A 16,966-nucleotide genomic window follows, 5' to 3' on the forward strand; every position below is an offset into this window, starting at 1 on the left:
TGTGGGCTGGATTCCCTGGTCCCAGAGACAGTTCATTGTACAGGATGTTTATTAAAGAGGGTTCCCGGTCTCCACACCTGGGGGAGGGAGCAGAGAGGAGGATGGAGCAGATGGAGGAAGAAGAGCCACCATGTAGTCTCTGACCTATTCTACCAGGAGCTCTGGAGCCAAAATGTCACATCAGAGTTGTCCCTTATTAGACCCAAATGGCCAGTCTTTCACTCCACCTATGTCAATCAGCCCACACAGGCAGCTGGGGGAGGTGTGTGGGTGAGCAAGCCCCTGTAGGGGCTGCACACTGACAGCTGTTCGCCCTCCAGCAGCTGGGACAAGTCCTTCCATGAACGGCAGGGCAGGTCTCCAAAGGGCCTTGTGATACCCAGGCTCTGTCCCCTGCAATGCAACCACAGATGAAATGGACCTGGCACATTCTTTGACACTCACTCCTTACTAAATGAGGACAATGGTTGTTATCTGGTTATTGGGCTAGGGCCTGTTAGTAATCCTGCCCCCAGCCGCCTTTCTTCTCTCTTGAGCTAAGGTCTCAGAACTGAGAATTTTTTTAGACGAGGCTAGAATTTAAAGCTGCGGAAATACAACAACAGAAACGAAAGACCTTGGTGAGACCTTTAAATTCAGATCCTGTTAGCCAGTAAATTACATTCTTTATAAATATACTATCTTGTGAACTTCATTACATCGCATTGTCTTTTGGTCTTTAAAAAATATAAACAGTTAATATGAGTCACCCTATCTATGCCCTGTTTTGGAATTTCTACTTCTTTTAATATTCAAGGATGCTTGAGCAGTGGTAACAGGCCAACCCTCTCTCCATCTTTGAGGACACTAATGCCACCCGTCCAGGTGGGATGGGAGCAGAAAACAGGGGGGGAGACATTACTGCGGTCTCGGGGCTCGCCCCTAGATTCTTCAGCCACCAGGCTCAGTGCCAGCCTCTGCTGTTACTGCGCTAGGCAGCCCCAAAGGAAGCGCCAGCCAGGTCTGGCGCCAGGTGTCCTTACCAACAGAAGCCCGCCGAGCCTGCTCTGTGCCTCTGGATGCCCGGAGGCGACCAATCGCCAGCGGCCCCTCCAGGAATTCTCCTGGACTGGAGCAGGAAGCGGGAGAGAAGAACTGGGAGCCCAATTCTTTGGCCAGGGGCTGGCACAGCCAAGGGCGCCTCTCCCGGCTTGTCCCGTATCCCTACCCCTCTCCCCACCCCCTCACCCCCCCCTCCTGTCCTGGAGCAGCTCCAGGCCAGCGACTCCCCACAAAGTACACACAGAGCCTGGGAGCTGGGTTGACAAAGGCACGACGGGACCAGGTGGGCAGGGACGTCTTTGTTTTTGCTGGGCTTCGAGCTTGAGTTTCTGTTCTTGTTACAGAAAAGGGAAGCAAGTCGCTCGGACCTTATTTAACCAGGGTTCCCTGGGCTGGCAGGTGCACGGGTTTGCGGACGTGGGAGGCTGCGGGGAGCCAGGCGCACTCGCACGGGACAGCCCCCAAGTCCAGGGCCTCCAGCAGCTCCTTCACTGGTTGGGCCGAGCCCTGCCTCACGCGGATCCCTGGGTAGGCTCTGACTCAGACACCTGTCTCTGCCCTGGCCAGAAGCGCTCAGCTGCACAACACCGGTAGCCAGCGCTCACATGCACGACGGCCTGGACAAGGCCAGGATTTGTCCTAGAGGGTAAAGGAAGCCATGTGTAAAGCCTTGCTCACTCCCAGGCCCCCGGGGGCTGTTCCCAGAAGCCATATCTCCACACAGTGGCTCTGACAGTCTGGGCCACAGCACCCTGGTTTCCAGCTCTGCAGAGACCAGAGAGGAAAGCCCAGGCGGCAGCCATGCAATAAAACTGGAGCGAGAGCTGGAGAGGCCCGCTGCCCGGGTCCCCTCTGGCTTCCAGGACCCTGGCTTCGCTGGCCTTGCTTCCATTTCTCCAGAATTTTCCACCCACCCCTGCCCCCGAATACCCAGATGTTTGATGGGGGCTGTTTGGGTCAACAAACTCTTATGGAATGCATTACAATAATAACGTCCAGGCTAACTGGAGTTCAGTGAGGTTGCTTAAGGCTGCTCAGCTGGGACTGGGAGGAGTGAAGGGTCTGAGAGATCAGGAAGTGTGGATAAATAAGTGAGAGCATTTGAGGTAGAAGGACAGTGCTGTGTTTTGGGATAGTGCCCTTGGTGGTAGTTTTTCCTGGTGTCTGCTGGTGGAGTGAAAGGGAGGCAGACAGGCGAAGAACTCCTCATCCTCACAAGGGGTAGTATTTATTCTTCTTCCGAGAAGCTGAGACCATTTTATTGATTCTCATTTTGAAAACTTGACATCATGATTGGAGGATTTTTTTAAAAAAAGATTTTATTTATTTATTTGAAAGGTAGAGTTAAAGACAGAGAGAGAGGGAGAGAGAGAAAGAGGTCTTCCATCCTCTTGTTCACTCCCCAAATGGTTGCAATGGCTGGAGCTGAGCTGATTTGAAGCCAGGAGCCAGGAGCTCCCTCTGGGCCCCCAAAGCAGGTGCAGGGGTCCAAGAACTTGGGCCATCTTATACAGCTTTCCCAGGCCATAGCAGAGAGCTGGATTGGAAGTGGAGCAGCCGGGACACGAACTGGGCACCGAAGGCAGGGGCTTAGCCCACTATGCCACAGCACTGCCCTGGAAGATGTTACTTTAAAAATTGTCCCCAACTCTACCTACTAATACAAAGCTTTTGTACTCTCTCCTATTTTTTTAATTGATCGATACAGCTTTTATTTTTTAAACATGACATAATTTTGTTCTGTTCTTTTTACATATTTTGAAACATGTCCCTGTGTCCTTATAGTATTCACAGTTCCCTCCTATGGCCATACTGTATTTAACTTCTTTTCTGTTATTGGTTGAGCTGTTTTGCCATTATCAATAATTCATCTACAAATATCTGTATACATACAACTTTTTTTCTCCTTCTAAATTATGTCCATTGGGTCCGAGCCAGAAAGAGGATGGCTGAGCCAAAGTGTTGACTATTTCATAACTCTTGCGATGTCGAGCCAGACTGCACTAATAAGATGGAACAACAAAGCCACTGAGACTCTTGCCTGTGTAGTCCTGTAGGGACTCACACTCCCTGACTCTACTATGTAACCCCTCCAGGGTAACAGGAAACCCAGGGAAGCACAGAAGCTGGGGCTTTTCAACTTCTCCTACTTGGACACACAGTATTCAAGACGGGTACACATCTCCGGGCACACTCAGAATGTAGTGATTCCCCTAGATTCTGCAGGAACTTGAAACACCAACAAGCTTTCTAATGAACAGACTCTTAATCAAAGAGGCAGTGTTTTTAATGTTGCTACAACAGGCAGCTGGTTATTGGCTGTAACTCCATTCCTTTTTTCAGATTCAAGAGAGTATCAGGATGCAAAATGGCTAGAGGGTTGGATAGAAGGCACATCCATTTTGAAGTCTAAAAGCAAGTGACCCCTTCTCAAACAGGGGCATTTGTGCTGTGTGGCAAGCAGACAAGTATGGGGCGCTCCAGGATCACAAGGAGACTGAGCAGTGCATTTAACACTAGCACTGTGCTGCAGCCGGTACCAGGCCAGGGATGCCAAAAACAAGCAAACAAACAAACAAAAAACAAAAAACGCTAAAGCACTGGGGCCAAGAGAGGGTAGATGGTCCTAATGGCAGGTGTATCACAGCTGTGGAGTACCATGTGCCAGGCACTGGGGTGCAACACTCATGGAACTGATGGTAGGGGACGAGGCGGGACACATCCGTTTATAAAATAGCTGGTCAGATGGTATTCAATACACAGGAGAAAAATCAGGCAGGGGAAAGTAGCAGGACATTCTGGAGAGCATGTCTTAAATGGCATTCAGATATGGACTCTCTGAAAAGTGACATTCGAACAAAAGGCGCAGTGGGGAAGTCTGGGGGGAGGGCAGTCTAGACAGAGGCCCTGAGGCAGGGGCACTGCGGCTGCCGGGTGGAGGGAGTGGGTTGGAGGAGGAGAGGAGGTCAGGGAGGGAGCTGGGACCATCCTGGCTTGGCCCTATACGCGTTTTAAGGATTTGGGTTTTAACTCGAGAGAGGTAGGAGCAGTGCGTGGAGAGCGCGCTCTGAGGGCAGGAGTCCGGGAGCGCCTTTGGAAACGGCAAGGCGGGCTGGGAACACAGGTGTTGGGGCCCCGTGCACTTAGCCCTCAGCCTGCTCCCGGACTTGAGGTCGGAACTGTCGGGGGCGGTCAGAAGCCACGGCGAACTCCAGCCTGCAGGACAAGTATTCTCGGAAGGTCTTGAATCTTGAATCGCAATTACAGCCCCGCGTGATGATCTCGCAGGGAGTCCGGGCAGCGGTGCAGGTGCAGCATTGTCAGTTGTGTGGCCGCAGGCAGACTCAGTTACTTCACCTGTGAAATGGGAGTAAACGCGCTGATTGTCGAACCGCCCCAAATGAGATCACTCAAAAGCACCTTAGAGACCTCATAACCCTTTCAACATGCAAACGTGAACGTGCAGCTGACCTCGGAGGGTCGGCTTCGCACAGCACTTTGCAACTTTGGCTGACAAAGCACGGGTTTGCCTCGTTCGCGTTCGGTCGGAACCCGCTTGCCTCTCACCGAGCGCCGGCCGCGGGGCTGGGAGCTGCGGTGCGGCGGCGGGTGGGTGGTGCGGGGGTCCGGGGGCGGAGCTGCGGAGAACCCGGGGCTCCCGACCCGACTCGACCTCTGCGAGGGCTGGGGGCACTCGAGGCCGTGACCCTCCGCCCGCTGGCCGGGCGGGGAGCAGCCGAAGGCCCGGCGCGGGGCCGGGCGGGGCGCGCGGCAGCTACGCGGCCTGGGCGGAGCCGCCCCCGCCCTGCGCCCGCCCTGCGCCCGCCGGCCCCAGGCTCCGGGGGCCAGCGCCGCGCGCTCTTTCTCCGACAGCTGCCGCGGGAACCTAGCGCACCGCGTCCTGCACGTCCGTCCCCCCGGTCGCCGCCCGCCGCGTGCGCCATGAGCACCCAGCAGATAGTCCTCCAGGGCCCGGGACCATGGGGCTTCCGCCTCGTGGGCGGCAAGGACTTCGAGCAGCCCCTCGCCGTTTCTCGGGTAAGAAGCGCCCGGGGCGCTCGAGGGAGCGGGGCGCCCCCGGGCGGGGTGGAGGTGTGCCCGGGACCAGGCCTGGGGAGGCGGACGGGGTCCGGACCGCGGCTGGGCGCGTCCAGGTGCGCCGAGCGCTCCCCGCCGCCCCTTCGCCGGCGCGCTTGCGGTGTCCGCCTCCAAAAACCGGGCAGTTTCTTTCCTTCTCCCCGGAAGCGGGGCCTGGCGTGTGGACGCTGGTTGCCAGCCGGCGAGGGGGTGAGGGTCCCCACGGAGCGCGCTCGCTGGGAGCTCTCCCCTCCCGGCCTGGCCTTCCCCGGCCGCAGGGTAGGGGGATCAGGTTGGACGCGCAGCCAAGTCCTAGAAAGGGAAGCGGAGTGGATGGCCAGGTGGGGAGGGGGAGGGGTAAACGGGGTTAACCCCGAAACAACTGCCGAGGCGAGCAGTCTGTAGCACTTTGGAGTTGGTCCGTAATTGGCTGTCACCTCCCTCGTGCCTTTCGGAGAAAAGGCGCGATTTTGGAAATAACCAAACCCAGTGTAATCCCGTGTGGCACTCTAATCCGCCTTTCTGGCATACCCGGGTTATCCGCCGCTCCGCGGATGCGTGGGTGCTGGGCAGGGGTTCCCGCCCGCTGTGGCTACTGGTGGGGAGGTGATGTCACTTGAAAACTTACTGGAGCACCCTCATCCCTTTTGGAAGAACCCATTGTCCCCAAATAAAGTGGGAGACCCAGGTCTGTGTTTGGAAGCTCCGGCTTTGGCCCTCTGGTTCCAAACCCAAGGTTGACGTCCCACGGAGTGGCCGTTTCAATGTCTGTACCTAGAAAGGGGTCAGGAAATACCTTTTGATTGAGTGAAGAAAAGAGGAGCTGAAAGCACCCCACCCCTAGCCTAGAGGCAGCACCTCTAGTTCTTGGGCCTGTCTGCCAGCCGAAGCTGACCTCAAACTTGACTACCCCCCCCCCCCCCCCCTTCTGAGCAGCCCTGTGTGTTCTTGTGGTGGTGGGGCGGGGGGGGGGGGTGGAGAGAGAAGATCCTGTGGGTCCTTTGACTACAGCTCTACCTCCAGCAGCTGTAGGAGTTTGGTCGGCCAAGGGGGAGAGGAATTGGGAGCCTCCAGCGGGCTGCTTTGCTGGCCACAGACCTCCCACACTTCCTTGCAGGTGAGGAGAGGTGACTGTTCCATTCCAAAGGGAGCAGGCCACCTGCCCACCTTGTCCTGCCAAGCACCTCTGATTATTCTTGAAGGTACACACTGCCTTCCCAGCTGCCAGCCAATTCCTGAAGCACAGGGTCGGTGTCTTCCCCAGATCTGGACTCCCACCCCCGTTGCTGGCACAGGGCTGCTCTGGCCATGCCAGAAAATCCCTGCTGGCATATTAATAAATGCTTGTCCGGGGAGGGCATTACCCCTGCACATTTAGACTTGCTTACCTCATAGTCCATTTGTCCCTGCTCTTTGTGTCTATAATTAACCTGTCAGCCCTCTCCACTTCTAAGATTTATATGAGACCTGGGACATTTTTTTCGGTAGCAGAGGATGTGTTGGTAGGCTGTTAAAGGGGCAGTTACCACCATCATTTTAGCTGCTTTTGAAAGTTTTAATTTCAGTAAGTAGCCCTGTGCAGGAATGATGGAATGGGGTGAAATACGCCACACTGTGAATTCATTGGTTTGCACTTTCATTTTTCATTTATTGATTTATGGTGTGTGCACGTGTTTAGTAAGCACAGACTGTATGCCGGGAACTGCAGACTGCAGAAGTGAGAGCACACAGCGCCGTTCTCAAGGTGTTCATGGCTCAGGGAGGGCAGCTAATCTTTATAATGCGCTTGGCAGGTGCTTGGTGCTTTAGTTGAAAAATGAAAGTGACTCCGTGGAGGTGATATTCTCTTGCTGACAGTAATTTACTTATCTCTTTATCTCATTTTAAGTGGAAAAAACGTGAGCTTGTTCACCTCTTGAGAGTGGGAAAATCATTGTCCTATAGGGACCCTGGGGGTGGCCATTGGCGATCTGGTGCTGGTTTGGTATTTGCTTCTTACTGGCGCTGTACACGGGGTGAGCTTTCTAGAGCTACCTTCCTTCATTTTTTTTTTTACAGATTTATTTTATTTATTTGAAAAACAAAATTACAGAGAGAGGTAGAGGCAGAGAGAGAGGTCTTCCATCCGCTGGTTCACACCCCAGATGGTCGCAACGGCCGGAGCTGTGCTGATCCAGAGCCAGGAGCCAGGAGCTTCCTCTGGGACTCCCATGTGGGTGCAGGGGCCCAAGGACTTGGGCCATCTTCTGCCTTCCCAGGCCATGGGGGAGAGCTGGATCGGAAGTGGAGCAGCTGGCACTAGAACTGGTGCCTATATGGGATTCCGGGGCTTTAACCCGCTGTGCCACAGCGCCGGCCCTCATTTCTTTCTTTCTTTTTTTTTTTTTTTTTTAAATCTGTGTATTGGGGATAATACCCATGCTGGCTGTGACTTAAGGTATGTGAGAGTCAGTAAACAGTGAATAATAGTGAGCAAGTGTGAGCATTGACAGAGTTATACAATCTTCTGGTTGCTAGGTGTGGTACATTTATCATCCTGGGCAGATACAGTTGGTTAGTTTGGTTTTATATATCCTAGACTTTCTGTGTCTCCACACCAAAGCAAACTATAAAATTAGGCTGGGAGTGGAGTGCTGTTCACTTAAATAACCATGTTTGCTCTCTCTTGCATGAATTATTCTGGTATTGGCTCCAGTCTTTAGTTAAAATGCTAACGCTTCTGGATATAATGCTGTAAGTCCTTGAAATATTTCCTTTTTGGACGTTTTTTTTATTATTATTTTTATTTTTTGACAGGCAGAGTGGACAGAGAGACAGAGAGAAAGGTCTTCCTTTTGCCGTTGGTTCACCCTCCAATGGCCGCTGCGGCCGGCGTGCTGTGGCCGGCGCACCGCGCTGATCCGATGGCAGGAGCCAGGTGCTTCTCCTGGTCTCCCCTGGGGTGCAGGGCCCAAGCACTTGGGCCATCTTCCACTGCACTCCCTGGCCACAGCAGAGAGCTGGCCTGGAAGAGGGGCAACTGGGACAGAATCCGGCGCCCCGACCGGGACTAGAACCCGGTGTGTCGGCGCCGCTAGGCGGAGGATTAGCCTAGTGAGCCGCGGCGCCAGCTTGGACTTTGTTTTTTAATATGAAGTAAAAAAAATTATAAAATGTAAATGCATAGCAAATGACTATAAAGCAAACACCACCCAGAGAAACAACACCAGGACAAGAACTAGAACGTGGCCAGGATCCGAAGCTCACTCAGTGTAATCCTGTCCTGACTTGGGAGACTGATTTTCTTGCTTTTCTTCATAGAGTCACCAATTATGTAGGAATCCTGAATATCACAGCTTAATTTTGCCTGTTTCTGAACAGTCTCTTATAGAACAAACACATCTTTTCTGTGTCAGTATGTTCTTTGACTCCTTAATGTTTTCATCTGTGTTACTGTGACAAATTTAAATTTCAATCTAGATTTCCAACTTTTAAAAACTTTATATTTATTTTTATGTATTTGAAAGAGACACAGAGGATCTACCATCCTCTGTCTCGGCCCCTAAATACCTGCAATAGCCGGGGCTGGGCCAGCTGGAAGCCAGGAGCCTGGAACTCAATCTCTGTTTCCCAGATGGGTGGTGAGGACACAGTACTTGATGTCTTGGCTGCTGCCTCCTGGCATTAGCAGGAAACTGGATCAGAAGCAGTTGGGACTGACTTGAGTTCAGGCCCTCGGGTATGGGATACGATGGGCATCTCAAGCAGCGTTTTACATGCTGTGCCAAACGGCTGCCCCGGAATCTGGAGTTTAAGTGCACATAAACTAGCTTTCTTCCTTGATCTAGTTTCTCACTGAAGGTCCCTACCTTGGCCTCCCTGAGGATCCAGCCATACATTTTTGCCACTATTCTTTGAGATTTTTTTTCCATCAGTTTCTGCAGTTGGGTTTTTCCCCCCTTCCATGTCAGTTTCTGATTTACTCTAGTTGCTTTCAAAGGAAGCCTTCAGGGAATCCACACCCAGGCCAAAATTGCTGCTTGGTTTATGTTGCCCATGTTTCTCTCTCAGCAGCTGTCCAAAGACAGGAACGGGTGGAACCCGAGATAAGGGGGTGCCCTTAGCTGGGGGAGCTGTTCCCTTGCCTTTTTATTCCTGGAGAATGTCCTCTTAGGGCCGTGGTTGTGTCCTTGTCTCAGATGTCCCAGTGGGTGCTTAGTAATGGGTGCCAGAACCTCCTCTCCGATTTGTCACAGTGTGACAAATTTCCAGACTCAAGTGGACTTTACATCACGTCTTAAAGGTAGAAAGAGCAGAATCTGTTGTCGGATTAAGAAATCTGGAAACGCTGCTTTTGTTTGGCCCCTGTGCTGCCTTCCTGTGTTCCGTGACACTGATCACCTGGGAAATCTCTGCTGCTCCTGCTGATCACAGCTGACCCAGGGAGAGTGGAGATGGAGAACGGTGAGTAAGTGGATGCTTGAGCCCCTAGTGGAATCTGCAAAGTCAGGTTACCACTCTCAGACCACGTAGCTGTCCTCCACGGCCCCCTGGAGGCCAACATTGCTGTCCTGTGCAGAGGAGGGGATCAGTTAACCGCTGGGTCCTCCTCTCCCAGGCTGGCCAGGCCTGGGAAGGGCACGGAGGAGTGTCCTGTGCTAGGACTAGGCCAGGACTGGCTCCCGCCTGTGCGTGTTCTCTGGGCCGAGCCTTCCTGTGCTCCGTAGAGAGGGAGAAACCTGCTTTTCTTTGCCTTTTACACTTCTGAAGCCAAAGTGCCCACAGCCTGGGCATGGTCATTTGTTTGAATTTACATAATTTTTCATTGCCTGAACTACTTAACTTCCTTATAAAGGAAGGGGTGGAGGCTGATTAAAAATGAGCAGAAGTGGCTCCATCAGAAAATTAATTTTTAAAGGAAGATTTGATTCCAGTAGGTCTCAAAGGAAGAGCCTGGGTGGGGCTGCGGGCCTCCTGCCCTGCCTGTCACGTGTGCAGGGTGGGGCCTCCTTGGGAGCTCCAGCTCTGCATCTCAGTGGCTGACCTTGGGCCAGTCACTTGCCTTCTCTGGGTCTTAATTCTCTGCAACGATAAGATGAAGCAATAAACCAACCCAATAGTCTTTGAACCCTTTGAATATGAGAGCCCACTTTTTTAGTGTCTCAGTCCCTTATGGCATCAAGTGTACCTTTAGCCATAGATTGAGAAAATGTGCTATGAATTTGGGAATGTTTTCAGCTGGATTTGTTTCTGTTAACCACAAGAATATCCATTTGTACATGAAAGATTTGTAGGAGAAATCTTTATCTCTTGTGGGGATAACCATAGTTAAGACGTTTAGGACTTATATGCCAGGAACTATTTTTTTTTTAACAAAAAGATTGTTTTATGTATTTGAAAGGGACAGTTAGGGAGAGACAGATCATCCATCTACTGGTTTATTCTCCAAATGGCTGCAACAGCCAGGACTGGGCCAGGCCAAGGCCAGGAGCCAGGAGCCAAGAACTCCATTCGGGTCTCCTACATGGGTGGCAAGGGCCCAAGCACTTGGGCCATCATCCACTGCTTTTCCAGGCACATTAGCAGGGAGCTGGATTGGAAGTGGAGCAGCCAGGACTTGAACCTGCTCTTGGATATGGGTTGCAGGTGTCGCAGATGGCAACTTAACCCCCTGTGCCACAATGCTGGCTCTGCCAGGCACTATTCTAAGTACTTAGTATATTCTGTCAGTGACCCTCACTGTATCTTGTCAGGTAGGTACTATTGAGATCCCCACTTTTACAGGTAAGGACACTGAGGCATGGAAACATTAAGTACTTTCCCTGGGTTATACAGCAGTGAGCGAGTAGTCCGGCTGGAATTTTGACTGAGCAATCTTTCTTCAAAGCCTGTAGTCTCAATGTCCATGCCATAATAATACTTTAATAACTGCTGATGTTTTCTGAGTACCTGTCTGTGCTAAGTACGCACTTGGATTATCTTCTTCCGTACTCCCCACAGCCCATGACAGAGAGGCACAGGACACAAAGGCAGTGAATTGCAGAGCTGGGATATATCAGGATAGACTGACTGCCACACCAGCCCCCGATGGGCCATTGCAGTTTCCCAGTGCTAACTGTTGCCCAGCACTTGGCTCTGACAAGGGCTCTTGGTGCTGCCGGGACCCCTGAGCCTCCAGCACCCCTGAGGGTTGGCTGGAGCGCCTCCCAGTTGTTACGTGGCCTCTGCTCAGAGCTTTGTGCAGAGCAGCACTGCCCTTCCCTAGGCCCTCCTGAGGCTGGACGCCATGGCCCTGCCTGGGAGAATTTACAGTCTGCTTGTGTGATGCATGTCCATGTGGACAGTGAAGAACTCTTGGGAAATTGGCTCAAGAAAGGCCTGCTTGGGACTTGAGGACAGTCACTGTGGCTAGTGAATCTGCCCAGACAGTGAGCAGACACACTGCAGCCAAGCCTCGTCCATGAGGGAATCCACCTGTGGGAACCAGGGACAATGAAGCTGATTCCTACACGGCTCGTTGCGTGGTGTGATATTATTGGTATAGTCATTAGCCTCATCGTAGGTGAACTGGCAGCTCATCCGTAACCAAGGCCTCTGCTGTACTTTCCCACGTGAAGTACACTGCCTCCTTGGCAAATGGTGTGACCCGTAAACATGGTTTTCTGAAATGCGCAGTAGTCTTGCAGGAGACTAGATTCCTAGCGAGGGACCTCATGTCTAATTTTTAGTCGTGACAAGGCAGTAATGATACAGATACGGCTGACCTCTGTGAAATAAAGCCGTCACAAATGTGTAGATACATTTGGATGATGTGGCGATGTTTTACATTCATTTGTTTAAAAAATTGTAAAAAAAAAAAAATACTCATGGTTTGAAAACCTCCTCGTGCTCTATAACCCCAACAGTCCGGCTGCATATTTGGTACAGCTGGATCCACATGAGCACCAAAGAACATTTTTTTTTTAATATTTATTTATTTGAAAGTAGAATTACACAGAGAGAGGAGACATAGAGTCTTCCATCCGATGGTTCACTCCCCGATTGGCCGCAATGGCTGGAGTTACCTGACTCAACTCCAGGAGCCAAGAGCTTCCTCTGGGTCTCCCATGTGGGTGCAGGGGCCCAAGGACTTGGGCCATCTTCTGCTATCCCAGGCCAAAGCAGAGAGCTGGATAGGAAGCGCCCACATGGGATGCTGGCGCCTCAGGCCAGGGCATCAACACGCTGCGCCACAGCGCCAGCCCCAAGAACATGTTTGTTTGCCCTATTCCAAGCAGCGCTATCCATGGTAGGCCCAATTTGATGCAATTTAAATGTCTAACCAATAGAATGGATACATAAAAATTGGGACAGTACATGACATAAAGCACTACAGCAAATGTGAGCAAAGGAATTACAGTTGTACACGATGACATGGGTGAGGGGGACATGCAGAGGAAGAAACCAGGCATAAGTAAGAAAATAACGTGGGATTCCAGTTACAGAAAAGTGACTAGATAGGCTTAATCTATAATGTTAGAAGCCAGGAACCTCCTTTGCCAGAAGATTCAAGGCAGAAGTGGAGGTTTGGAAGTTCAGGAAATGTTCCGTTTCTTTATCTAGGGCTATTGCCATAGGTGTGTTTGCTTGATGGGGATTCAGGAATTTATTTACAATTTGAGTACTTTTTTGTATACGTGTTATATATTGATACGTTTGCATGGAAACCCTGGTGTTTATTATAAAAGGTCAGGTAATATTCAAGTTTGGAATGCATGGGGCAAGTCTTTCCCTGTTCTCACTTCCCAGAGGTAAGCACCAACACAACAGCAGGCTACAGAACATTCCAGATGTTATCTCATTCGTGTAGTGTTTTCAAAACCAAGTTACCATATTACAGTGAAACGTTTGGACTTTTTTGGTTTGTGCTTTCTGCCTTATTTTTCCTCCAACAAGTCAAAAATTAAAGACACCCTTTCATCAATGGGAAAATACATGTTTGATACCAGCTGGATCTGGGTTCCAACCCTGTCTTATCTGTTTGTTAGCTTGTGTGTCCTTGGGTGGGTTAGCTCCTGGAGACTCAATGTCCTCATTTGTAAAGGGGGAGTTTAGCTGTCTTTGCCTTCAAAGCTAGTGGTGAGGATTAAGATGATGTCTAGAGAGAATCTCATACTGTGGCTAACAAAAGGAAGGCATTCAGGGTACAGTGTGCAATTAAAAAGAGTGGTAGCTATTTGCACGGGGTATTATGCACCATGTTCCAAACTCTTGCCAAATGTAATCGTTTAGCTCTTCCTACAACCCAAGGAGGTTGGTACCATAACTAATTTCATTTAATGAATGAAGAAACTGAGTCACAGAGAGTGACTTGCTCAAGATTGATTAAGCAGTTAGCCTGTGGGTTACAAGTCGTACTTGTTAGACCTACGTATTTAAAATCTTTCTAAAAGGGTTTCAGAGGGCTTGTTTGGAGACTTTTGTGAAACTTGATGATTTCTGGAGGAATTGGGGCATTCTACTTTGCCACCTGCTGTATTATATTCTCGTGTAAGAAATGGTGATTGCTGTTCCAGACTAAGGGTGCAGTAGATCTCTCTGAATGGCCAACCCTTAGCCCTAATAACTTTCTCTTGCGCTATGCATGACGTGAAGCTGGATTAAGGGTTATCTACAAGCGCTTATCCTACTCATTGCCTCATTTCCCTGGGAAAGTGGTTGTAGACTAACCAAGAACATTTTGAAACAGTGTTGGTATTCATAGGCCAACCTGTGTAAGCTCATACAGCTTCTGTGGCTACAATGTGGCTTCAAAATCTGGCCATAGCCTGAACCCACAAACAAAGTGAGTCAGAAGAGTCTGACGTAAGAGAGTTCAGATTCCACATCTAGGTGGACATCTAAGTGGCATAGTGCAGGGCTGACTACTGCATTGACTCCTAGCTTAGAGTATGTTAGATTTATACGTAAATACCTTGACGCAGCCATTGGGTCAACAGAGTTTGTGTTTTAAAGATGTATAGCATTGAGATTGAACTTGAATTTCACCTATCTTTATCCCAGTTATGTGCTGTCTAATGCTAACTGTAACTGTCATTATTTAGGCTTTCTCACTTGTTGAATGCATTTAAGCTGATACACAAACATGTTTATAGTATTGAAAACACAAGAACACATATGAGATTTAACAAAAAATTGAAACGTAGGAGAGGAAAGAGAGATGTGCCAAGAATTTTAAATCAGTTGGTTTCTATAATTGCACACTACATGTGGCTGTGAGTTTTCTGGCCAGGGCAAAATAGGAACCCTGGTGAGTTACTCAGACATCTGAGTTGAAATTACTTCTACAATGTTCCATTTGCCTGGGACCTTCAGGGATGTTGACCAAAGTCCTAGGGGCTGTACCTTTTCATTTATTTCGTTTTTTAACTGTTTTGGTGAGAGAGAAATACTGTTCTAATGGGTGTCTTTTTTCCAGGACCTTTTCTCTAGTAGTAGTCTAAGCCCCTGTAGTTGTTTCTGGGAGAGCTGAGACTTTAGGGTCTGCTTGTCTGATCTGTGACTTAACATCATTCAGAAAGAGTTTAAGCGAAAGGACAGTCAGCATCTCCCTTGCTGTTTCCAAACCACGAGACTGTTAGAATTTTCTGGAGAGGCTGGTGCTGTGGTGCAGCGGGTTAACGCCCTGGCCTGAAGTGCCCGCATCCCATATGGGCGCCGGTTCTAGTCCCGGCTGCTCTTCTTCCTATCTAGCTTTCTGCTATGGCCTGGGAAAGCAGTAGAAGATGGCCCAAGTCCTTGGGCCCCTGCACCTGTGTGGGAGACCCAGAAGAAGCTCCTGGCTTCAGATTGGCACAGCTCTGGCTATTGTGGCTAATCGGGGAGTGAACCAGTGGATGGAAGACCTCTCTCCCTCTCTCTCCCTTTCCTCTCTCTGTGTAACTCTGACTTAAACAAATTTTTTAAAAAAATTTTTTCTAGAAAGCTTAAAGTTTCCTGGGTCCCGCTGTGTAGAGCCTCTTTGGTAGGTCTGAGTTGGGGTTGGGACACTCTGTATTTTTAACACCCTCTCCCCCACCTCCCAGGGATCTGATGACCAACTCCTTTGGGAATTATTGCCTCATCATTGCACACAACACAGGTTTGCCCTGAGTGATTATTGAGCCCGGTCGATGTCCTGAAGTTTATGTGCCAACTTCAAGTGGCAGAGTTAGTTGTGCTCTGAACATTCAGGAAGTTGACCAGCAGTCCTGTCCACAAGTAAAAGTCATAGAATTTTCTGAGTAGAGATGGTTTTTCCCTTGGAGGAGAAGAAGCTTTGCTTAAAAACAACAACAACAAAAAACCTTTTTAAACCACTTGACAAATATTTGGTTAAAACCTTCTCTTTCCACAAGGCAACAATGCAATTTATCATTCAGGCTGAATGCTTTTGAGACCAAAATGGGTGTGCTTTTGATAGCTAAGCTGGGAAAATAGGTTATTATTGTAGGTAAACCGGGATGTCTGATAATCAGGTTTTAAATTGTTTCTGCGTGTAATTGTGGTTTGCATAACTTTTTCTTAAAAAGATTCTTTATTTGAAAGGTATAGTTATATGGAGAGAAGGAGACAGAGATCTTCCATCTGCTGCTTCACTCCCCAGATTGCTACAAAGGTCAGGGCTCAGCCAGAAGCCAAAAGCTTCATGTGGGTCTCCCACATGGGTCTCAGGGGCTCAAGCACTTGGGCCATCCTCTGCTTTCCCAGGCGCATTAGCAGGGAGCTGGATCAGAAGTGTAGCAGCTGGAACTTGAACAGATTCCCATGTGGGATATTGGTGTCACAGCCAGTGGCTTAACCTACTACGCCATAGTGCCTGGCCCCGGTTTACGTAACTTTTTTTTTTTTAAAGATTTATTTATTTATTTGAAAAGCAGACTTACAGAGAGGCAGAAGCAGAGAGAGAGGGAGGGAGGGAAAGAGAAGTCTTCCATCTGCTAGTTCACTCCCCAAATGGCCAGAGCTGGGCTGATCCAAAGCCAGAATCCAGGGGCTTCTTTCAGGTCTCCCACGCAGGTGCAGGAGCCCAGAGACTTGGGCCATATTCCACTGCTTTCCCAGGCCATAGCAGAGAGCTGGACTGGAAGAGGAACAGCTGGGACTCCAACCTGAGCCCATGTGGGATGCTGGCACTGCAGGCGGCAGCTTTACCCACTACGTCACAATGCCAGCCCACTCTTAACTTTATGTGCCTCCTTTTTTTTTTTCTTGACAGGCAGAGTGGACAGTGAGAGAGAGAGACAGAGAGAAAGGTCTTCCTTTGCCATTGGTTCACCCTCCAATGGCCGCTGCTGCAGCCGGCGCACCATGCCGATCCGATGGCAGGAGCCAGGTACTTATCCTGGTCTCCCATGGGATGCAGGGCCCAAGCACTTGGGCCATCCTCCACTGCCTTCCCAGGCCACAGCAGAGAGCTGGCCTGGAAGAGAGGCAACCGGGACAGAATCCGGCGCCCTGACCGGGACTAGAACCCGGTGTGCCAGCGCCGCAAGGCGAAGGATTAGCCTAGTGAGCCGCGGCGCCAGCTGATGTGCCTTCTTATTTGCAACAAGGGGCTGGGAGACAACATTAATGAGTTTTGACTAAGTGGTGAGGTAGTAAGGAAATTAGTAGCTCTAAGAATGATGATAAATGGCAGCTGCTTCTAGGTTTCTGTTGGGGCACGAGCTCACAATGGGGCCTGTGGCTAACTGGAAATCGTGCCTCATCCAGAGAGGCGGGTCTCCTCAGATGGTGCCGATCATTGCCCTAGGGATCTGGGTTCAGAATTCCCAGATTTTCTGATTTTTCACAAGCTGAGACTCTAGGGGCTTATGGGAAATTTATCCCTATGTAAATATTAGCAAGT

At 50.1% G+C, this 16,966-nt stretch overlaps 1 protein-coding gene and 1 non-coding gene across 3 annotated transcripts in view; one reads left to right on the forward strand and one right to left on the reverse strand.

Moving 5' to 3' along the window:
* Nucleotides 1-3,313: 3,313 nt before the first annotated feature.
* LOC103351375 (uncharacterized) lies at nt 3,314-4,790 on the reverse strand. The gene is made up of 2 exons (XR_011382350.1): nt 4,513-4,790; nt 3,314-4,398 (listed from the first exon to the last, which is right to left on the reverse strand). It is a non-coding gene; the product is annotated as an uncharacterized protein (transcript).
* Nucleotides 4,791-4,830: 40 nt separating this feature from the next.
* The window catches only part of PDLIM1 (PDZ and LIM domain 1), a 66,244-nt gene continuing 54,108 nt past the window's right edge, over nt 4,831-16,966 (forward strand). Inside the window, exon 1 of one of the 2 annotated variants that reach the window (XM_002718543.5) lies at nt 4,831-5,079. In XM_002718543.5, coding sequence (XP_002718589.1) covers nt 4,984-5,079 — 96 coding nt within the window. In that variant the 5' untranslated portion in view covers nt 4,831-4,983. The remainder of the gene's footprint in view (nt 5,080-16,966) is intronic. The other variant, XM_051823436.2, reaches the window with a different exon arrangement.

The sequence above is a fragment of the Oryctolagus cuniculus genome, chromosome 15, assembly GCF_964237555.1.
Source record: "Oryctolagus cuniculus chromosome 15, mOryCun1.1, whole genome shotgun sequence".
NCBI classification, from domain to species: domain Eukaryota; kingdom Metazoa; phylum Chordata; class Mammalia; order Lagomorpha; family Leporidae; genus Oryctolagus; species Oryctolagus cuniculus.